This window comes from Carcharhinus amblyrhynchos, chromosome 17 (genome assembly GCF_965287045.1).
Source record: "Carcharhinus amblyrhynchos chromosome 17, sCarAmb.v2.hapA, whole genome shotgun sequence".
Taxonomy (NCBI): domain Eukaryota; kingdom Metazoa; phylum Chordata; class Chondrichthyes; order Carcharhiniformes; family Carcharhinidae; genus Carcharhinus; species Carcharhinus amblyrhynchos.
Window position 1 is genome coordinate 7,937,831 of NC_137340.1, and position 24,211 is coordinate 7,962,041.

A 24,211-nucleotide genomic window follows, 5' to 3' on the forward strand; every position below is an offset into this window, starting at 1 on the left:
CTTTCTCTTTCTATTTGCGCCTACGCTTCAGTTCTCCTGTTTTCTTTACGGCAACACTTCCTTTGTTCGTCTTCTGTGACCACCCCACCCTCCCCCAACAGAACTATTTTGTGTCTGGCCACACAGCTTTCATATTTTAACTTTCTTCTTACTGGCTCTGCTTCAAGGACTTGCTTATTATCCACGAAAATTAATATCAATCCCTTAGAATTGATGCAAACTCTTAGACGTCCTTTACAAACAAACATTCTTAAAAACAACTACAGATGCCATCAAAATTTTAAAGATCTTTTCCTTACCGCACTGTTTCTGGGTCAAAGGTCGTCACAAATCCCAAAAGAAAAATCCTGTTTATAACATCAACTTCCAGAGGGCTTCGAAAGTTTAACACACAAAGACAAGGTACAGTAACAGTACTGGCACATCGGTATCCTCATTGCTATTTGAGATTACTTCGTACTTCGACAGAATTCATTCCTCTAACAGAATCTGCTTCCTCAAGGAGAGATACAGTTTTCGCTGTGACCAGTGCATATAGAAATACGCAGATTTATTCTGTAAAACAACTTTGGTCCGTGAAAGATCAAACAATTTTACATCTTAAAACCCTTTAAATAAACATTTTTATAATAGAATATTTTACCTTGTGCTTGAATTTATTGGAATTCTTAGTTTCTTTCTTATTAAGATCGATGAAGTAATGTGTGATACGATCTTTGTATTTTGGATCCATGCTCCACGAGATCTTGAAAGAATCACACGTGATATTACTTATTTTTATGTTGTGTGGAACAGCGAGCTCTTCCATCTCTGCAATGCCACTGTCTTGCGATTTGTTCCCTGTGGAAAAAATAAAACGCAAGTTTTTAAAAGTATTGATGAAATAGTTACATAAAATATATTACAAAGTAACTTAAAGATAAAGTGTATCTCTAGCTCCCATTTCAAGCATTGATATATTGGCTTGCAATACACATTCTCCTGTCTGAAGGTTTGGCGCATGGCACAATGCAAAAACTCCAGCAGTAAGTTTGAATGTATGCAGGGCCTGCAGTGGTACGGTAGTTCAGTGTGGTATCCAACAGTAATGACATGATGTTTGCCAATTTACCTCATAGATGTAATTAAGGCACAAGCTTGACAACTGAATTGAACAATTTTAAAAGTGATCTTACAACGTCTAACGCTTGACCTAAGTCATACGACTTCCGAGTAGTACCACGCCTAATCTTTCGAAGCGCTTCAAAAATCAGAGCCATTGGGCAATAGTCATTCAGGCATGGTGTCTGGCTTTTCTTTGGTACAGGAATGGTGGTCATCTACTTGGAGCAGGTAGGAACCTCAGATCGGTGTAAGGAGAGGTTAAAGATCTCAGCGAATTTCCTCGTCAGCTGATCCACGCACGATCTAAGTGCTCGTCCAGATACCCGGCCCAGATGCTTTCCGTGGGTCGATTTTCACAAAGGCCGATCCGACGTCTGCAACGGTGACCTGGGATACTGGTTCAGCCGAGGCTTCCTGGCGGAAGGCGTCCTTTCGCTGACCTCTTGCTCAAAACCGGCATACGACGTGTTGAGCTCACTGGGGAAGGATGCGTCGTTGCCAGCAATTCGACGTGCCTTTATCTTGTAACCTGTTAGGTCTGAACTGTGTATTAACGTTTTGTGTGGCACCTTATTAAATGCCTTCTGGAAGTCCAGATACACTACATCTACAAGATCCACTTGATCTACTTTGCCTGTTACCTTTTTGAAGAAATCTAGCAAACTGGTAAACGTGATTTACCCTTCATAAAACAATGCCGTATTTACGGATAACGTTTTGACTTTCCAAATGTCCTATTGCTACTTCCTTAATAAAGGATTACAACAATTTCCTAATGACAGACATCAAACTAACTGGTCTATAGTTTCCTACTTCTGACTTTTTCCCCTTTTTGAACAAGGGCATTATATTCGATTTTTTTTTTCCCAAGTGTGGAAACTTTCCAGAATCCAAGGAATTTGCGAATATTGTAGCCAATGCCTTCGCTATCTCTGCTACCACTTCCTTTAAGACCCTACGATGCAGGCCATCAAGCCCTGGGGGTTTGTCTGTCTCTAATCTCAATAATTTGCCCAGGAAAGCTCATTGCGCTGCACCTACCCTCCTCTTCCAGCTTCACTCTCCAAAAACTCTCCGTTTATTATGTTCAATGTGATTTTTTTTTTTACAGAAGGAGTCAAAGCTCAAAACTTAATTGTCATCCTTCGCATCAGATATCTTCCTTCTGTCTCTTTTTGGTCTTCGTACTTGCATTTTGCAATTTTCAACATCACCATAAGGAAGTGCCTATCGTACAATCCATTTCACATGACTGTGACTTTGACACCGTCGCGTAACAAAGCTGCGTTAGAAGAGTTTATAGTTGAGGCCACTTCAAGCGTGACACAAGTTCAGGTGTCCTTTGGTAAGCTCTCACTAAGAACGATTAGCAAAAATTGGGTCTTAAATGGGTGAAAACACAGTGTTAAATGACAGATCAAGAACGGACGAGGGCATAAACAAAAAGTCAGAGTTTGAAGAAATTCAATTCCTTTGAGAATAATAGGGTTACAGTGATAACGAGGAGCGAGGCCATAAGGAAACTTACACGAGATAGAGAATTTAAAATCGGAGGTGCCGGAGGATCAGGATCAAGAGCAGAAATTATCGGCAGTAGAATTTTGCATAAACTGAAGATTAAATTGTTGTGGGTAGGGCCAACCAGAAGAGCACTGGAGGTCACAAAAACACGGATAAAAGTTTCAACAGCACGTGGGACAGATAGTAGCAGGTGTTTTTTCCTGATATAGAGGATATGGGATCAGAAGCTTAGTTAGGGATCACATAAGACTCCAAGGTTGCAGTCTGGTTCAACCCAGATGCGTCACGGATGACGGACAGAATCAAATGATAGGGAGCTTGCGGTGGGAGCCAAAGATGGTGGCTTCGGTCTTAGAAAATTCTTCCCAATGTTTAACTGGATGAAACCACAGCTCAACAAAGATTAAGCAGTTTACGGCACAAAGAGAGTGACGGAATCAGAAGAGACGGTGTAGAGGTAGAGCTGGTACGTGTCCGTAGGTGATGGTACCGACAGCAGAATATAAACAGGGAACAACAGGCAGCCAGGAGATTATTTACTTTTCCTTCTTCACCGTTTTGCCTTTCTGCCATCCAGTTGTTCCCTCGGTTTCTCTCTCAGTTGCTGCCACCTCTTCTTCCCCCGTGGCTGGATCCTCTCCTAGTGCCAGCTCCTTGCCCATTTTCCGAAACAGCCTGCCCAGATTCTTGGGGGCGATGAAGTGGAGCGGTGAGGTCAAAAGATAATGGAGCAAAGGCGGGAGAGTATATTATTAAATATCCTGCGGCTGTGAGCCGAGAGGCAAAAACGTATCCAAGCAAAATAGGCCTACTGGTCGAAATGCCGGAGAGGCGACGAAGGAGGTCTTGACTGGCCGTGTCAAAGGCTGGTAAAGATGACAAGGACGAGGAGAAAAACAAACGTGGCAGTCAAGGAGGAAGTCATTTGTGCCTCCTGTTGGGTCGTTTTACTGTGATAACAGGGTTAGAAACCCGATTGGAAAGATATAGCAGCGATTCTACCAAACGCATTCTAAGTGCTTAACAAGCGTGAAAACGGGAGAAAAATTGCATCTATTTTTGAGGTGAGTTCCCAGACGCAATCACGTGGCACTTAGAGAAAAGATAAATGAGGCAAAGTGTGACTCTTACCAGTAGAGGGAGTGAACTGAACCTATTCACACCTGGAAGCTGGCTACATCGTCCCTCCCCCCATCCCCAGCTGATTCTTGATGCAGAGATCCCACGCAACCCCCGTCACCCCGCCTCCCCTCCCACCCCCGCTCCGGCCGATCCCCACCTCGGCCGAGCCTCAATGCAGAGCGCACCCCCCCGCCACCCGTCGTGGGCGTGCCCCCATCATGGGCCACCTTTGGCATTGCCAGGATACCAGACTGATACTGCCCCTAACCACCCAGGTGGAATAAGATCATCTCAGGGTAAAAACCAGGCAAGGGGGAGTTTAAAAGTGCATTTATAATTAATTTGGGGAAGAGCCAGCAGTGAATATGAGAAGAAAAAAGGCGGTCAGCGATCGCCTAGCTTGTAAATGGAAAAGAGAAGACGTGCAAGATGGCAAGGTTAATGGAGACCCACGAACTAGGTAGGAGAATATAGGCAGACAAAGAGCAGAATCTGCACTACAGGAGGAGGCCATTTGGACCATCCAGCCTACACTGACAACAATCTCACCTAGGCCCTATCCTCATAACTCCATGAATTTTATAGAATAACTACAGTGCAGAAGGAGGCCGTTCGGCCCATTGAGTCTGTTCAACCAGAGTCCCACCCGAGCCCTATTCCAGGAACCATTTACGCTCCTAATCCCCCTGACGCTAGGGTCAATTTAGCACGGCCAGTCCACCTAACCTGCATATCTTTGGACTGCGGGAGGGAACCGGAGTACCCAGACAAAACCCACACAGGCACAGGGAGAACGTGCAAACTCTACACAGACAGTGGCCCAAAGACAGTATTGAACCTGGGACCCTGGTGCTGTGAGGCAACAGTGCTAACCACCGTGCCACTGCTAAAACAGTTAAATTATGGAAGTGTACGAACCAGAGAAACAAGAAAATAATCTTGAGTTACCAGAAATTGACAGAAGTAATTCTAAAACGATTATCGTCGTTAGGTAATCAGTACAAAATTATCTAGCATTGACAACTGCAATATCAAATGCTGCATATAATGTACAATTTTAACTGCACACAGTTTAATTGATGAAAATCACTATTTAAAGTGTACTTTTACAAAGTTCAGGTGCAAACTTCTGTACGCGTAGTGATGAGATAAAAATAACTTTGTCAAAAGGATATGTGCTTGGAATCTAAATAGTTTCCACTAAAAGAATAATACTTTGTCAACTGGTAGGACAGTAGACCACCATTGTTCTGATAAACAGAGGAGGCTTTCATTAATCATTCTAGATATACCATTTCAAACTGGCAATCACATGCCAGTAAATGCAAAGAATGAATAAATAAAGTTCCACAATTAACAGCCAAGTGCACGGGATCACAACACAATGCAATATTGTGCGTTTAGTCACCATATAATGCACACGCTAGAAAGATGTCTATTCTTTGTAGTGACAATCAATTGCTCCAAGGATCATAGCAGAAACATTGTCCTTTTTAAAACAAATAAGCAACCACAATGCTGCGATCCAGATATAAGAAAGTTTCTATTTCTTACAACGTCATCAGAGTACATCAAAATTCTTCACATCCAACAAAATGTTTTTAAAAGTTTTACGGAGGCAAATGTGTTGGAAGTCGCAATCAAATTAGCTAACCAGGTAACCTGCGTTAGGCGAGGAAGAAATATGCATCTAAAAATGTTTTACATTCATCTAAACTGACAGACAAGATATCAATTTCACAACTCAATTAAAAGATGGCACCACCAACAATACAGCATTGAAGCAGTACGGTTGGATTATGGGCTCAAATTTTATAGCTGGGCTTCAATCCACTAACTCCTAATCAGAACCAAAGTGCTACCACCTCAGCAAAATTACAGTACTAACACGCAAGACTAATATATCTCAAACAAAAACTTCAAGTTTCATCTTTTTGCTTTACGTAAAATATTTTGGGTATCAGCATCAGACTCCAAGATTAACAAGCTTCCTGTGGCCGTGGGCAGATGGTAGCTCCTATTCCCAAAGTAAATCAAACCACAGCTGGTCTGAAACATTGACTTACAGTATTCATCAGTGTTGCATCATCTGCCAGGAAAATAACACTAGATAAATCTTTTGAAAGGCAATTACAATAAAACAAAACAAGTCTTGGTGAAGAATTATGATTTAGACATCCTCAACTGTTACTCATTTGCTAGTTGTTAATTGCAAAAATCAGTCTACGTCTAGTCCTTTTCTTTAAAAAAAGGCATTCATATTATCCGTACTGAAAATAAAGGAACTAAATGATAGCTTGTGCAATAACAAAAAGACACTGTTTACGTTGTCCTTACAGTCACAAGCCTTGAAATTACGATTGATGAATAAAACTTGCAAACGCTGATCAGGCACTGAAAAGGGCAAACAATAGTTTTCTTAATTAAACATATAATGCAATTAAAAGGCAGCATGGAAAGTAACAACTGGCAGGCAAAGCTAGAAACTTCAATTTGGAGAGTAGCGGTTTCAGATCCTAAATGCACATAGTAACGTTGGGTTTGGGTAGTGGTGGTCGGGGTTTAGAACCTAATGTCTTTATTGAAGTCAGATTATTGAGTATTAGAAAGGGAAAAGTTGGGCGAGGATTATGAAAACTGGTAAATAGCATCCAAACAAGCACTAGCTTCTGGGAAGATAAAATCAGCAATATTACAAACCTATTCTCCTAACCTTTAACAATTAAGAGCATTTAATCAACTATTCATCGTAGTCAGGGCCATATCTTGCTCTTAATTTCCTCAAAGCATTTTATTCCCTCCATCGATACCACGGCCAGAGTTTTAGACTCCGATTCTGCCCCCAGGAACAGGCTGGCGATGTAGATGTTGCGTGACCCGCTCACCCTTGGGCCATTTAATGGCTACTTAAGGGCCTCCTTCCACCACCACCGGTATCTTACCAGCAGCACGTAGTCCCCGCGTCACTTGGCAAAGCTGCCAGACCGCAGGCTCGAGGATGATCTTCCTGTTCAGGAACGCTGTGCCCAAAAGAGGGCCACCCCTGCATGAACTACTTACACCACTTCTTCTGCTCACCTAATCACCACACCCTTCCCTGACGTGACAGTATATTGTGGAGGTGACATTAGCATACATCAGGAATGTAAAATTGGCTAATAGTAATTCAGCCCATTTCTACATTTGATTTTCTCGCAACGTGAGAAGGTGAAAAGGAATGTAGTGGTAATTGGGGATAGTGCGGTTAAGGGTATTGACACTGTCCTTTGTCACAATGACAAAGAGCACAGAAGGGTGTGTTGTCTGCCTGTTGCTCGGGTCCAGGATGTCGCATCTGGGCTGCAGAGGAACCTGGAGTGGGAGGGTGAGAATCCGGTCGTTGTAGTACACGTGGGTGCCGACGACGTAGGCAAAATGCAAACTGAGGATCTGGGGAGGGAGTATGAAAAGTTGGGAACGGAATTAAAAAGTAGAACCGACAAGGCGGCTATCTCTGGACTACTGTCTGAACCGTGTGCAGACGGGCGTAGGGTTGATAAGATTAAGGAAGTGAATGGGTGGCTCAGGGATTGGTGTGGGAGGAATGGGTTTGAATTTATGGGGCATTGGCACCAGTATTGGGGTAGGTGGGACCTGTTCAGGTGGGATGGGGTTGGTCTGAACCGTGTTGGGACCAGAGTCCTGGCGAATCGTGTAGATAGGACTGTAGATAGGGCTTTAAACTAATTAGAGGGGGGGGAGGGTGCGAGAGTAGGTGAAATTACAGGCGCTAAAGGAGAGGGTGCAGGTACAGGAAGAGGCCAAGGATGTCCCAATAATAAAGGGAGTAGGGGGCGTGAGTAAGGTCGGTGGCGTTCCTGCAAATAGGGTACAGGTGAAGGCTGGGATGAAGGCACTTCATCTGAACGCACGAAGCATTCGGAATAAAGTGAATGAGCTGGTGGCGCAGATCAGCGCAAATGGGTATGATCTGGTGGCCATTACAGAGACGTGGCTGCAGGGTGACAGGGACCGGGAGCTGAATGTACAAGGGTATCAAGTGTTTAGGAAGGACAGGCGGGAGGAAAAAAGTGGGGGGGGCGTAGCTCTGTTGATTAAGGATAGCGTCAGGGTGGTAGTAAGGGATGATATAGGAGCCAAAGAGCAGAAAGTGGAATCATTGTGGGTGGAGATTAGGAACAGCAAAGGGAGGAAGACGCTGGTGGATGTCGTCTATATGCCCCCAAATAATGATCTGGAGGTGGGACGGGCTATTAACGCGCAAATAAATGCGGCGTGCAGGAATGGAACGGCGATAATTATGGGGGGTTTCAATCTACGTATCGATTGGTCGACCCACGCTGGACGCTCGAGGAAGAGTTCTTGGAATGCTGCCGGGATAGTTTCCTCGAACGGTGCGTGTTGGAGCCGACGAGGGAGCGAGCTATCTTGGATCTGGTGTGATGTAACGAGGCGGGTACAATTAGGGACCTCGTGGTGAAGGATCCTCTTGGGAAGAGTGATCATCGTACGGTGGAATTTCTCATGCAGATGGAGGAGGAGAAAATGGGTTCCCGGACCGGTGTCCTTTGTTTGAACAGAGGGGAGTACGATAGGACGAGAGAGGAATCGGCGAATGTCGATTGGGGGAGCGCGTTGGAAGTAGGTCTGCTGAGGAACAGTGGAGGATCTTTAAGGAGATCTTTCTTGGTGCTCATCAGAAATTTATTCCGACGGTTAAAAAGGATCGTAGGAGGAGACGTAATCAGCCGTGCATAACGAAGGAGGTAAAGGAGAGTATTAAATTAAAAGCGGATGCGTTTAGAGTCGCTAAGGGTAGTGGGCGAGAAGAGGATTGGGAGAGGTTTAAATATCAACAAAGAATTACGAAGAGGTTGATAAAGAAGGGTAGGATAAACTATGAAGCTGGGCTAGCGCTAAATATAAAAAAGGATAGTAAGAGTTTTTATAAATATATAAAAAGGAAGAGGCTGACTAGGGTGAACGTTGGACCCTTAGAGGATGAGAGGGGGGACTTAGTGGTAGGGGATGGGGAAATGGCTGAGGCCTTGAATAACTTTTTTGTTTCGGTCTTCACGGAGGAGGACGTGCATAGTTTGCCGGGTGTTAGCGATGGAAAGACGGTAGGAGTGGAGGGCCCGAATGACATTATTGTTACTAGAGAGGCGGTGCTCGACGGACTGGAGGGAACTGATCGTGGACAAGTCCCCAGGACCGGATGGAACGCATCCGAGGGTTCTGAAAGAAATGGCGGAGGTGATAGTGCACGCCTTGATGATTATTTTCCAAACCTCGCTGGATTCCGGGGAAGTGCCGGAAGATTGGAAAAGGGCTAATGTTACGCCGTCGTTTAAGAAGGGTGGCAGGCAAAAGGCGGGGAATTATAGGCCGGTTAGTTTAACGTCTGTCGTAGGTAAAATGCTAGGATCCGTGATCAAGGAGAAAATAGCGAGGCATCTTGAGGAGAATTGTTTGATAGAGCAGACGCAGCTCGGTTTCATTAAGGGGAACTCGTGTCTAACGAATTTATTGGAGTTCTATGAGGATGTGTCGAGGGCGGTCGATAGAGGAGAGCCGGTAGATGCGGTGTCTCTTGATTTTCAGAAGGCGTTTGATAAGGTGCCGCACAAGAGGTTATTACAGAAAGTCAGGGGACATGGAGTTGGGGGTAGGGTGTTAGCGTGGATAGAGGATTGGCTGTCAAATAGGAGGCAGAGTGTGGGGGTCAATGGGTGCTATTCGGATTGGCGGTTGGTGACTAGTGGAGTGCCCCAGGGGTCGGTGCTGGGGCCTCAGCTATTTACCATTTATATAGGTGATCTGGAGGAGGGAACAGAGCGCGTGGTATCGAATTTTGCTGACGACACCAAGATTGGTGGAACGGCAAATTGCGCGGAGGGTGTGGAGAGTCTGCAGAAAGATCTAGATAGGTTAGGCGAATGGGCCAGGAACTGGCAAATGGAATTTAATGTTGGCAAGTGTGAAGTTGTCCACTTTGGTAGGAAGGATTATTACTTACGTGGCGAAAAACTGCAGCACGCGACGGTGCAGAGGGACCTCGGGGTCCTTGTGCACGAGTCGCAAAAACCCAGCCTGCAGGTGGTCAGGAAGGCAAATGGGATGCTGGCCTTCATAGCGAGGGGGATTGAATATAAAAGTAGGGAGGTCTTGCTGCAACTGTACAGGGCACTGGTGAGGCCGCAGCTGGAGTACTGTGTGCAGTTTCGGTCGCCGCACTTACGCGAGGATATTTTGGCCTCGGAGGGAGTGCAGAGGAGGTTTACTCGGCTGATACCGGAGTTGAGGGGGTTGAACTGTGAGGAGAGGCTGAATAAACTAGGCTTGTACTCGTTAGAGTTTAGAAGAACGAGGGGAGATCTCACTGAGACGTATAAGATGATGAATGGGATGGATAGGATAGAGGTGGAGAGGCTCTTCCGCTCAGAAAGGACAGTAGGACTAGAGGGCACAGCCTCAAGATAAAAAGGGGGGGGGGGCGGTTTAGAACGGAGTTGAGGAGGAACTTTTTCACTCAAAGGGTGGTGAATCTCTGGAATTCTCTGCCCGTTGAGGTGGTGGAGGCTGCCTCGCTAAATATATTTAAGACGCGCGTAGATAGGTTTTTGATAGACGAGGGGATTAAGGGTTATGGGGAGAGGGCGGGAAAGCGGAACTGAGCCACGACAGATCGGCCATGATCTTATTGAATGGCGGGGCAGGCTCAAAGGGCTAGATGGCCTACTCCTGCTCCTACGTTCTTATGTTTCTGTTCTTACGTGAGTAATATATATAACGTACGTGTATGTAAAATACATGTACGTTGGTATCTCGTACTGGAATGATTTTTGGAGCCTTCAGAAACAGATGTTCCAGTTATGGGATAGAAACAGTGGAACCAGCTTGCAGTGCATCTTAGCTTCAAAGTAGCCAAAGATTGACGTCATATGATTAATGGGGTACAATCACTTTCATTTGACTCATGAGCAGTCTGCCCATTTTGGGAATGGGCCAGATATTTTTTGGGTACAGGAGTGTACCATCATAAAGGTCTGCAATATTGCAAATCTCCAGTTTGAAAGTGTTGGAACCGATCGTAGAAAATAAAAATCCCACTTTTGAACGGCTCCTTTTCAAGGTTGAAGTTTACGTCACTCTGTAAGAAATGCAGCAAAGGTAGGTCTGCTCTCTGACGGCAAACCACACGTCCAACACATTGGATATCACACTACACGGGAGGGATTGGTCAATATCGGATTGGTCGTCTTCAATACTAATTGCTTACGGGAGCAAATGAGAAAAAAATTTGTAAGTTTGTCAAGGTAAGTATACCCAACATTTATCTATCCAAAGAAGCTGAGCAACATATACAGCTTACAGAATTTTCTCTCAATTTGCTGCAGTTGGACTCCAACCACATTCAGAAAACTTCAGCAATTTTCAATGGTTTCACTCAATCACGTGCATTACTAGAATACTAAAAAGATAAATTTGTACTCGGCACTGATGGCAAATATTGCCATACTGTAAAGTTCAGTTCCAAAGAAAATTTGTGATCAAGTACAGGGACAAAATGCACATTCACTGATTCACACAGAACGGACACAGTGTCAGCTCTTGGATGTTTACGTCTATGCTCTTCAGTGTCTAGTACTACATCAATATTTAACCGGCCACAGAAAAGATCATCCAGAACAGGAGGGTGCTGCAGCATACTGAAAGAAGGTCCTAAAATTTCAGGCGATTATGCATATTTGAAAGATCCATTTTTCTAATTCAGGGCCCAGAGCCCATTAGAGTAATGGAGGGATGCAGATTGTGGACGCTACCCCAAACACAAGGCTAAATCATCCTTTGCTCAATACTCTTATTTCCCCACTACATACACACACACATAAACATCACCGCACAAGAGAATACAATACACTAGGGATGAAGCTGAAGAAGAAAAACAGATGAGGTTTAAAATGGGCTGACTTATCTTCAGCTGATTTTGCATCACTGACGTGGACTAATTTCACCTTCACAATGTATTATCGTGTCACCTCAATATACAGGAGCTTCTTGCATGTGCTTAAGGGCCCACAATTTTACATTCTCTTTCATTACGTTGCAATTATCTTTTGACCACGTTATGGACACAAATCCTTTATGCTTACTTCCATTCTTACCAAATCTCATTCCTCCCCATCTCCTCAGTTTCTCCAGATACCTAACTGAAAAACTGTTTTTAACCGGCTGTGCTATGCTTCATTTTTCTCACCTAGTCCAGCGCTTAGAACAAACAAAATATATTATCTGCCAATCCATGTTTTCCTACACTATGCCTTCAAAACTACTTTACAGAACTTTCATTACATGAAAATCATAGAATCCCTATACTGCAGAAGGAAGCCACTCGGCCCGTCAAGTCTGCACCGACCGATCAATCCAAATTCCAGCAATTAACATTTTCAAAGAGTAATATACAATTAAAACCGTTGCGTATTCTGAGGATTTAACACAAACATGGTCACGTCCATGGTCTTTTTGATACATCTTTTTTGTACGCCTTTTGGAATGAACTTTAAGAAATTCAGGAGTACAGTGACATTAAGCAGCTGGTTTAGTAGGAAAAGAGATGGAAGTGCCTGATATACTCAACATATCTGACATGAGCGGGAAGTCAGCTGGTATTGCGGTGCTGGAATGGACTGAGTCATGAGCATAATAGGTGAGAGCTGCAATGACCTTGCCAGCCACTTACAGTGCCATCCTTATGCTGCAACATGGCAGCAGGTGTCCTTGCAGCAGATGGTAAAGCTCTATCAGCATCCTTGCTGCTGGCCCTGAGCAAACTGAGGCAGTTATTCTCCATCACAAATAGGTTGGTGTGCCAAGGTCTACACGTATAGTCAGGAACTTGCTGATCTCCCTTTCATCTTGTAGCAGTTCAATAACAATACTTTTCATTTTTGTGAACAAACTTGTTTTGAGTAAAAACACGTCCACAAATTCTCAACTAAAACGTAAAATTTATTGAAAAGCTGTCAAATAAATAAACTATACCAACCAGGTACTGCAAATACTGAGGAAAAGAAACCCTTGAAAGTTTCTTTCACTTGAGAGCTCCGTTACCCATGGAATTCCCCTTGCTCCCTTTACACATATGTATTAAGTAAAAAAAACCTAATATACACCCAACAGAACTTTGTGAGGTGTTAATTTGGAAAGAATAAAAAAAAAGGAGAGCGTGAATAATAACCACACCCTAATTGGACTCTGATGAAATATATATATAGAAACGGTCAAAGACAAAGATATTCTCTCAGCAAGCTGAAAGAAACAAACAAGATCCAGATCAGATTCACTGATTGGGAAAAGAAATGACATAAAACAGCGGACCAGCAACAGGAGTTAAAATACTGGAGAAATGGAAGTTAAAGGGCCCAGCAAAAACTGGGATTTTAATACCACACCAACACCCCTACACACGTGCACAGACTGAGGTTGAGAAAATTCACATACTGGTCAGGGAAACAATGAAAAAGAAACTCGACAAATATAGCAGCAATTGTAGAAGTAAAAAAGGGAGATGAAAAAAGGCTAAAATCGAGTATGCACGGATGATGGGAAAATAACAAAAAGGGATACTGTAAGACAACGACAGGCAACCTAGGCTAGTGAGCGGGCCACACGAGTGGCCCTCCTTCGTCTCAATGAGTCACAAGATTGAAATCAGGCTTGTTCACCAACCATGACCCCATGAATAAAATTCAACATTTAACATTTAAAACATGCTGAACATTTCATAATGAGTTGCAAAAATGTTTCATTGTTTGTATATTAATAGAACTTCCATAAACTTCAAATGGTAAATACAAAAGAAATATTCACTTTGGATGCAGAGGGAACATACGATTCTCACAGCCAATGCTGTGGGCAAGCAGCGCGCACCTCACTTCACTTGACCTTGCTTCACGTCCCCTTCCCTCAAAGGTATCAGATCATCTCGCCGCTCACAGGTATTAGGGCACATCCCTCCCACATGCATCTGGGCAACCCCTCACCCGCCTCCCCAAGAATCGCATTGTCTCATAAAAGACTTCCTAAAAAAATAACAAAATTAACAATTGTGGATAGAAAGTTGATTGACAGATAGGAAACAAATGGTATGACTAAATGGATGTTGCTTGGGTTTCAGAACTTACTGAAAGCCAGTGCTTGTTATCACTTTACAGAACAAATGCAGTCATTGGAATCATAGAATCTCCACAGCGCAGAAGGGGCCTTTCAGTCCATTGAAGCAGCAACAATAACAACTCCATCCAGGCCCTATCCCTGTAACTTCATGTTTTTACCCTGCTAATCCTCCTGACACTAGTGGTCAATTCAGCATAGCCAATCGACCTAACCCACACATCTTTGGATTGTGGGAGGAAACCGGAGCACCCGGAGAAAACCCACGCAGACATGAGGAGAACGTGCAAACTCCACACAGACAGACAGTCACCCAAGGTCAGAATTGAACCCTGGCCTTGTGAAGCAACAGTGTTAACTATTTGCCGCCCTAGATTTGGAGTGATTCACAACATAGGTCTTCTTTCTCCCTCATCATAGTTTGCTCGGGATTTTCTGCACATGAGCAACTCTGTTATTTTTACAGCAATTTTGGACCAGTGTTGAATTCATACAAAACATTGTAGACCACAGCTGGAGTGCAGTTTTGTAATAGACCATAGGACTATGAGATGTAGGTGCAGAAGTAGGCCACTCAGCCCATCAGGTCTGTTCAACCATTCACTGAGATTATGATTGATGTGGTGATCTGATACTCCTCAAAGACACTTTTCTGTCTTACGTCCATATCCCTTACTGATTAAAAATCTGCCTATCTCAGCCTTGAACATGCTTAACGGCCCAGCTTCTGCAGGCTTCTACGATAAAGAATTGCACAAATTCACTGCCTTCAGAGAAGAAATTCCCCTTTGTCTGTCTTAAATGGGCAACCCCATATTCTGACATGATTCATCTGGTCCGAGACGCTTGCACAAGGGGAAACAACCTCTCAGCATCTATCCTGTCAAGCCCCCTGAAAAGCCTACAAGTCTCGATAAGGTTGTCTCTCGTTTTTCTAATCGCCGATGAGTAGACCTAACTTACTCAATCTCACCTCCATATCATACTCAGTCCCTCCATATACAGGATCAACCTACTGAACCTTCTCTGCACTGCCTCCAATGCAGTATATTTTTCCTTAGATGAGGGAACCAAAACTGTTCACGATATTGCAGGTGCGGTCTAACTAGGCCCTTGTATAGTTTTAACAAGGCTTCCCTATTTTTATGCTCCATTCCCTTTCAAATAAATACCAACATTCCACTTGACTTGCCGATTCCCTCCTGAACTTGCACGCTTTTTGTGATTTATGCACAAAGACCCCCAAATCCCACTGTGCTTCAGTTTTCTGCAGTCTTTCTCAATTCAAATAATATTCTTTATTCTTCCCACCAAAGCGCGTAACTTCACATTTTTCGACATTATATTCCATCTGCCACGTCGCTGCTCACTCACTTAACCTATCTATATCTCTTTGTACGTAGGGTCTTTGTGTCATCTTCACCACTTGCCTTCCCACCTATTTTTGTGTCATCCACAAACTTGGCAATAGTATATTCATTTCCCTTGTCCAAGTCATTAATATGTATTGTAAATAATTGTGAACCCAGCACTGATCCCTATGGTACTCCACTAGTAACAGGTTGCCATCGTGAAACTGCCCTTCTTATCCCAACTCTGTCTTCTCTTAGTTAGCCAATCCTCTATCCATGCTAATATACTATTTCTAACACTACAGGCACTTATCTTATCAAAAGTAGCCTTTTGTGTCATTCTCGGTAGTGCTGTCATTGCAATTCTGTTTGGTTTTACCCAGAAATCTGCAGAAAATGCAGATGTATGGGATTGGTGGTAATTTAGGTACTTGGATCAGGAATTGGTTAGCAGATAGGAGACAGAGGGTGGTGGTTGATGGTAATTATTCATCATGGAGTTCGGTTACGAGTGGTGTGCCTCAGGGATCTGTTTTGGGGCCACTGCTGTTCGTAATCTTTATTAATGATCTGGATGAGGGTATAGTTGGGTGGATTAGTAAGTTTGCTGATGACACCAAAGTCGGAGGTGTGGTAGATTGTGAGGAAGGGTGTCGAAGTTTGCAGGGTGACTTGGACAGGTTGCAGAGCTGGGCCGCGAGGTGGCGGATGGAGTTTAATGCGGAGAAGTGTGAGGTAATCCATTTCGGTAGGAATAACAGATGTGTTGAGTATAGGGCTAACGGGAGGACTTTGAATAGAGTGGAGGAGCAGAGGGATCTAGGTGTATGTGTACATAGATCCCTGAAAGTTGGGAATCAAGTGGATAAGGTTGTTAAGAAGGCATACGGTGTCTTGGCGTTTATTGGTAGGGGGATTGAATTTAGGAGTCGCAGCGTCATGTTGCAACTGTACACAACTCTGGTGCGGCCGCACTTGGAGTACTGTGTGCAGTTTTGGTCCCCACATTACAGGAAGGATGTGGAGGCTTTGGAGAGGGTGCAGAGGAGGTTTACCAGGATGTTGCCTGGTATGCAGGGGAGGTCCTATGAGGAGAGACTGAGGGATTTGGGGTTGTTTTCACTGGAAAGAAGGCGGCTAAGAGGGGATCTTATAGAAACATATAAGATGATTAGAGGTTTAGATAGGGTGGATGGTGATAGCCTGTTTCCTCGGATGGAGAAATCTAGCACGAGGGGGCATGGCTTTAAATTAAGGGGGGGTAGTTATAGGACGGATGTCAGGGGCAGGTTCTTTACCCAGAGGGTGGTGAGGGACTGGAATGCCCTGCCTGCTGCAGTTGTAAATGCGCCTAGTTTGGGGGCGTTTAAGAGATTGGTGGATAGGTTTATGGACGAAAAAGGAGTGGTTTAGATTAGTGGGTCAATGTTTTTTTTTTAAAAATAAGACTGGTCGGCGCAACATTGTGGGCCGAAGGGCCTGTTCCGCGCTGTAATGTTCTATGTTCTATGTTCTAACTGCCCAACCTACGTGGGGATGGCACTGTGGCACAACGGTCAGCACTGTTGCCTCACAGCGCCAGGGACCGGGGTTCGTTTCCCAGCTTGGATCGCTGTCTGTGCGGAGTCTGCACGTTCTCCCTGCGTCTGCGTGGATTTCCTCCAGGTGCTCCGGTTTCCTCCCGCAGTCCCGCAGACATGCCGGTCAGGTGCATTGGCTATTCTAAATTCTCCCTCAGTGTATCCGAACAAGCGCTGGAGTGTGGCTACTGGGAGGTTTAATCTAACTACATTAAAAAGGCGCTCTGCAGGAACTCAACAAAATTCCTTAGATAGCACCTTTCCAAACCCACAACCGCTACCACCTAGAAGGACCAGAGAAGCCTCTACATGGGAACGCCACCATCTTGAGGTTCCCCTCCAAATCATCACCATCCTGACTTGGAAAATACATCACCGTTAGTTTACTTTTTCAGGGTGAAACTACTGGAATTGGCTCCCTAACAATACTGGGGTGTATCTACACATCAGGAACTGCAGCCATTTCAAAAGACAATAACCACCACCTTCTGAAGGGCAACTAGAAAATGGGTAATAAATGCTGACCTAGCCTGTGATGCCCACATCCTGTAAATGAATTTTAAAAACCCTCTGCAATATCAGCGCTGCTCCAATTCTGAGCATCCCCAACTTTAACTTTGTCACTTGCCATTGATTTATCTAGGCCCCAATCTCTCAACTATGATTCCTTTACCTCACGTCCTTTCCACCTCACCTTCCACCTTTAAGATGCTCCTTAAAACTTCCCTCTTTGACCAAGCTTTTATTCATCGTGCCTAATATCTCCTTGTTTGGCTCAGTGTCATATACTGTTTATAATGTTCCCGCGATATACCTTGGTAAGTTTTATTCACTTCAGGGTGCATTATAAATGTAAATTGTTGTGGTACTCCCTTCTCCTCTAACCTCATTCAATCCAAAGAATTCACTGGAGTTTGACTTCCCGGGTACAATACCACACAAGAACACGTATGCAGTATAAATGTCCTGAGGCATTATTCACGGTGAGTTAATTGATATACAGTTTAATGACAAAAACCTAGTATCGTGCAGAGATCAAGGCCAGCAACTAAGTGATGAAAATGTCAAATTTGATTTTCTTTTTTTCGGAAGAACAGTTATAAGTATCTACTTTAAGGACTGAATTTCTGCTACTGACGGTGATAGCTCAGTTCAGAAAATTTCTCAACTTAGCAGACCCACCTCAGTTTAAAAGGCCCCATTAGACTCAAAATTTGGTCTGGGAAAGGAAGTGGGATAGGGTTGGGTCTGGCAACACCAGAAACAGATCCAAGGGGCCAGGGGATGGGCAAGTGCTGAAGCTGGCTGGTTAAAAGCTGTCATGTCCTCCAGCTCTCAACCCTCACACCTCATTATCCCTCCACCCATCCCTCTATTGCTCCTTCATGCCCTCATGAAACTTCCATCCCTCGTGCTGTATCCATAGCTACTCAAACAGTATCCACTATGGACATACCTCAGGAACCATATGGAGTGAAAACAAAGCTTTTAATAATGTTAACACAGCTCCTACTCATAGACACTTGATACTGAAAACTCCCAACCATGAAACCTATTCAAATCGTTTAAATCTCTTACAGAAACAAAAAAAAACTTGTTCTCAGCTCCAACATCAGAGACAGATAATCAGTACAATCGCTGGCCAGCCTCCAAACCCTCACAAAGCTGGCCCTCTGCCCCTGTACAGCTCTATCACTGGCCACCCAAACTTGTCCAGGTTCGGCACTGACCTCTCCACTCCCGTCAAGGCTCACTCTGATCTTCAACAATCCCCGCCTTCTGTCTTGATTCCGCTCCCCACCTCCCCTCTCCACCACCGACCACCCCAATGGTCAGCCTCCATCGCTAGCTTTCTCCCCACCCCCCCACCGATCCCAACTGCAGAGTGGCAACGGGACCCCTCACCCCCCACAGGCCCCACCCCATTAGATCCTGCCCCCAGAGCACTGCCCGATGCCCAGTGGGCCCAAGATGCCCCCGGGCATTGGCACTTTGCCCCTCAAGCAGTGTCAGAGGCCCAGGCTGGCACTGCCAAGGTGTCAATGCCCAGGGGGCACCCCCCCCCACCAACGATCTCCTGGGGGGGCCCCGATTGCCCCCCCCCCATTCACTCCAGTGGGGTCAGGCCACTAGCTCCCTGCAAGTGGGGAGCCACTGTAAACCCCACTGGAGTGAAACAGTCCTGAGGGGGGTGGGGAGGAGGCTAGCAGGACTGGAGATTTCAGTCCTAGGCTCACTAATCGCATTCAAAATAGATTAAAACGACATCCTGCATATGTAATACAGCTCTCCGCCTACATCCGGCGCAGAGCCGACAGCGCCGGAAATCTAGTGCTGGCAGGTGCGCTCGGGGCCGGATGCCCAGTGTGGATCGTGCTAATCCATCCTCGCTTAAATCTCCCAGCCTGCTGCGCTAAAAAATCAGCACAGTGGGGTGGGAGAATCGCCCCAATTTATTTTCATCCGTTACGCTCAGTGTCTGTACTCCCAACCAAACCAGTTTTTTACTCAACTGATACACAAAAGTTTGAAATCTGCAGTATATTACAGTTACAGCTCCTCTCAGAAGAAGTGATCGCAGTACGGTTGAATTTAAAATACAGATGGAGCATGAGAAGGTAAAATCTCATACCAGTGTCTTCTGCTTAAACAAAGGAAACTACCATGGGATGAGGGAGGAATTGGCTACGGTAGACTGGGAGCAAAAGCTTTACGGTGGGACAATTAAGAAACATTAGACAACTTTCAAAGCAATTTTTCACAGTGCTCAGAAGTATATACCAGCGATAAGGAAGGACTGTTAAAAAAAAAAGAGAGATAATCAGCCATGGATACCTAAGGAAGCAACGGATGGTATCAAATTGAAAAAAAATGCAGACAAAGTGGAAAAGATTAGTGGGAAACTAGAGGATTGGGAAATCTTTAAAGGTCAACAGAAAGTCACGAGAAAAGCTATAATGAAAACTAAGATGGACTGTGAGAGTAAACAGAATATAAAAACAGGTGGCAAAAGTTCCCACAAATATATAAAACGAAAAAGAGTGGCTAAAATAAACATTAGTCCTTTAGAGAATGAGAAGGGGGATGTAATAACTGAAACTGAAGAAATGGCTGAGGCGTCGGACAGATATTTTGTGTCAGTCTTCACAGTGGAAGACACAAATACCATGCCAAAAATTGATGACAAGGCGGCTACGTCAGGTGAGGACTTAGAAACTATCATTATCACCAAAGAGGGAGTGTCGGGCAAGTTAATGGGACTGAAGGTGGACAAGTCTCCTGGCGTCCCAGGGTACTAAAAGAGACGGTGGGGGAAATAGCAAATGCACTAGTGGCAATTTGCCAAAATTCGTAGACGCTGGGTGATTCCCACAGATTAGAAAACAGCAAATGTGACACCACTGTTTAAAAAAAAAAAGGTAGATAAAAGGCGGGTCACTATAGGCCAGTTAGCTTAACTTCTATAGTAGGGAAAATGCTTGAATCTATCTAGGCCGAAATAGCAAGACATCTGGATATACGTTGTTCGATTGGAATGACACAGCGTGGGTTCACGAAGGGCAGGTCGTGTATAACTAATTTGGTGGAATTCTTTGAGATTCTGTGATTATGCCACCATCTCCCCCCAAAACAGTTAAGTAAAACAAAATAATAAATCTATGTTTAATTGTATTAACATTATAATTAATTCTATATTAAATAGAAAAAATACTTCCTGTTACAGGAGATCTGTAATTATTTTATAACACGGGGAAGGACTACAGATCGTAAAGTTTGACAACATCTCTTTGGGGTACAAGCCTCCAGTGCTGTTTTATTTGACCGTATATGCTTATTGGAAATTACTGCTTATTTTGATTTTTTTCAGAATTAAGCAGGAGCACACTATACTTGGTTTGTGCTGACTGCATCATACAACTTCCTTAACAAAGTTAACTTAACAAAGTTATTATACTCAAAACCTGTTTCTCAGTTACAATTCAGAATGAAGTATTGTGTTGTTGTAAAAGATCCATTGTATGTGATAGTGGTAACAGGCAGTAGTGTTCTTTAATTTCATTTGTATTGCCAAATGGTGCCTCATGCGTTTTGCTTTTGAAAGTTTTTCTGTTTGAAAGTTTGGATTATATACTGTGACTATAGTTTAATTCATTCCAATTTTGCTAGTCCACTGCCACTGCTATGAAAAGCCTGTGTTAAAGAATGCAGTAAAATTAACATTACTTAAACTATCTTAATACTAACACAACTTGAACCGCTCAATAATTAAATCATCAATGGTCTTATCCCTCAAATTTCAATCGTAATAATGTGCTTGTTAAACTGTTTAAAGAATAAATATTTCTTTTTTTAAATTCTGTAAAAATTTTAGAACATTGTCATCAGTTTCTATGGTTACAAGACAGCAGGAAGACACAACTTACAATAAATAGCCATTTTAAAAATAACCCATTATATAAAACCCAGATGTCAATCCTGTCATGCTTTGCATGTTAATAAGCATATGTAGTTTATTACCAAAGTTTAAAAAGTTTATTGTATCTTTTCACCAATCAGTAATTGGTCTTGGAAATACAAAGGCCAGGGTTTTGCTCTGCTCTTCACCACAGCTTAAGTAGCGGCAGGGCACAGAATCTTGAGAGAGTCAAAAAAAAGCTAAATTGGTGCGGGTGAAATCTGGCAAGGCGATTGATTCCAGCAAGGCTATTGATTCCAAGTGTGGCACTGTTCCTGTCCAGGAAGGTTGGGAACCTCATTATAGTGTATCAGCATCTGGTCTGCAGCTTTCCCATTCATCGGAACATCTGTCATAATGTCACGCCGGTGGGATTTAAAATAGATTTTTTGACCCTGCCTGGGGACTGACGTTCTGGGGTTAAACCACAAGGCGGGAGGGGTGGGCACTACAGCAGTACAGGTGGGGATAGGCAAAATTCATAAGAGGTGTTGGGGGGGGGGGGCAGTTGTGGGAGTCTGTCATTGACTTAATTCTGAGGGGGATGGCTTAACCATCCAAGAGGGGAGGTGGGGGTCGTGCTTTGTTGTTGTGTGCTGTGTCCTCCACAACCTGGCACTGCAACAGGGGTGAGGAGTTGGCAGAGCAGGAGATGGACGAGCAGCACATCTCTTCTGATGATGAGGATGCGGAGGAGGGTGCTGAGGGGCAACCCCTCGAGGAAGCAGAGGAAAGCTGTCAAGCAATGAAAAGAACTTAATGGGGAGGAGAGCTTGGGACACCCTCGTAGCTTACCACTTCACGGATGACCAGGACCAGGGTGTCCCATCATGGAAGACGGTCGGTCCTTCCTCACTAATTGGTGGCAGTTCTAACCCAACCTTGAAATTGCTCATCTCACGGGAAAGAAGTGGCTGCCTCTCATCCTAACAATGTAGAAGAATGACGATCACTTGCAGGACAGAGCATTACCCCTGAAAAAGCTACTGTGAATGTCTGACTCCTGTCTGGCTGAAGGCAGCTCCTAAACTCCCTCTGATTAGATTAATATCAAGGCGGTGACAAAATCCACAAACAGACACATCTCTTCTGACGCAGCACCTCATTAGTTTGGAGTGCTCCTGATGACCTGTTCACTGGTGCCACAGGAACTGAAGTGTCACCGTGTACCTTAGAGTTATAGCGGTTTACAGCATGGAACCAGACCCTTCAGCCCAATGTGTCCATGCTGTCCTTTTTTAACCCCCTAAGCTAGTCCCGATTGCCCACATTTGGCCCATATCCCTCTATACCCATCGTACCCATGTAATTGTCTAAATGCTTTTTAAAAGACAAAATTGTACCTGCCTCTGGCAGCTTGTTCCAGACACTCACCACCCTGTGTGTGAAAAAATTGCCCCTCTGGACACTTGTGCAACTCTTCCCTCTGACCTTAAACCTATGTCCTCTAGTTTTAGACTCCTCTACCTTTGGGAAAAGATATCGACTATCTAGCTGATCTATGCCCCTCGTTATTTTACAGATCTCTACAAGATCATCCCTCAGCCTCCTATGCTCCAGAGGAAAAAAAATCCCAGTCTCTCCAGCCTCTCCTTATAACTCAAATCATCAAGTCCCAGTAGCATCCTAATAAATCTTTTCCGCATTCTTTCTAATTTAATAGTATCTTTTCTAGAATAGGGGTGACCAGAATTGTACACAGTATTCTAAGTGTGCCCTTACCAATGTCTCGTACGACTTCAACAAAACGTCCCACCTCCTGTATTCGATGCTCTGACCGATGAAACCAAGCATGCTGAATGCCTTCTTCACCACTCTGTCCACCTGTGACTCCAGTTTCAAGGAGCTATGAACATGTACTCAATCTCGATGTTCTGTAACTCTCCCTAACATTAACTGAGTAAGTCTTGTCCTGGTTCAAATCTACCGAAATGCATTAGCTCGCATTGACCTAAATTTAACTCCATCTGCTATTCGTCAGCTCACTGGCCCAAAATGATCAAGATCCTGTTGCAATCTGAGATAACCGTCTTCACTATGCCACGAATCTTGGTGCCATCTGCAAACTTACTAACAATGCCTCCTATATTCGCATCCAAATCATTAATATAAATGACAAATAACAGTGGACCCAGCACCGATCCCTGAGGCACACTGCTGGTCACAAGTCTCTAGTTTGAAAAACAACCCTCTGCAACCACCCTCCGGCTTCTACGATTAAGTCACTTTTGTATTCGTTTAGCTACCTTATGCTGCCTCCCGTGAGATTTAACCTTATGCAACAACCTACCATATGGTAGTTTGTCAAAGGCCTTGCTAAAGTTCATGTAGAGAACATCAACTGCACTGTCTTCATCTACCTTGTTACCCCTTCAAAGAACTCAATCAATTTCGTGAGGCACGATTTTCCACTCACGAAGCCAAGTTGTCTGTCCCTAATCAGTTCTTGCGTCTCTAAATGCCTGTAGATCCTGTCTCTCAAAATACCTTCCAACAACTTACCCACCACAGATCTGAGGCTCACCAACCTGTAATTGCCAGGCTTTTCCCTGCAGTCCTTTTTAAACAAAGGCACAATATTTGCCACCCTCCAATCTTCAGGCACCTCACTGTGACTATCCATGATTCAAATATCTCTGCTAGGGGACCCACAGTTTCCTCCCTAGCCTCCCACAATGTCCTGGGATATACTTCATCAGATGCCGGGGATTTATCTACCTGGATGCGCTTTAAGACTTCCAGTACCTGCTTCTCTGTAATTATATTCACTCCTCAAGACATCACTATTTATTTCCCCAAGTTCTCTAACGTCCATGCTTTTCTCAACAGCAAATACTGATGAGAAACATTCATTTAGGTTCTCGCTCATGTCTTGTGGATCTGCACACAGATGACCTTGT

The 24,211-nt window shown here is 44.1% G+C and overlaps 1 protein-coding gene across 4 annotated transcripts in view; it reads right to left on the reverse strand.

The window, feature by feature from the left end:
- Window positions 1-24,211, reverse strand: part of phyhiplb (phytanoyl-CoA 2-hydroxylase interacting protein-like b) — an 84,616-nt gene that overhangs the window by 28,979 nt on the left and 31,426 nt on the right. For 3 of the 4 annotated variants that reach the window (XM_080205450.1, XM_080205449.1, XM_080205451.1), the window contains one exon: window positions 644-840. In XM_080205450.1, the coding sequence (XP_080061576.1) occupies window positions 644-840 (197 nt within the window). Of the gene's footprint in view, window positions 1-643; window positions 841-2,632; window positions 2,652-24,211 lie in introns of those variants that run through there. The other variant, XM_080205452.1, reaches the window with a different exon arrangement.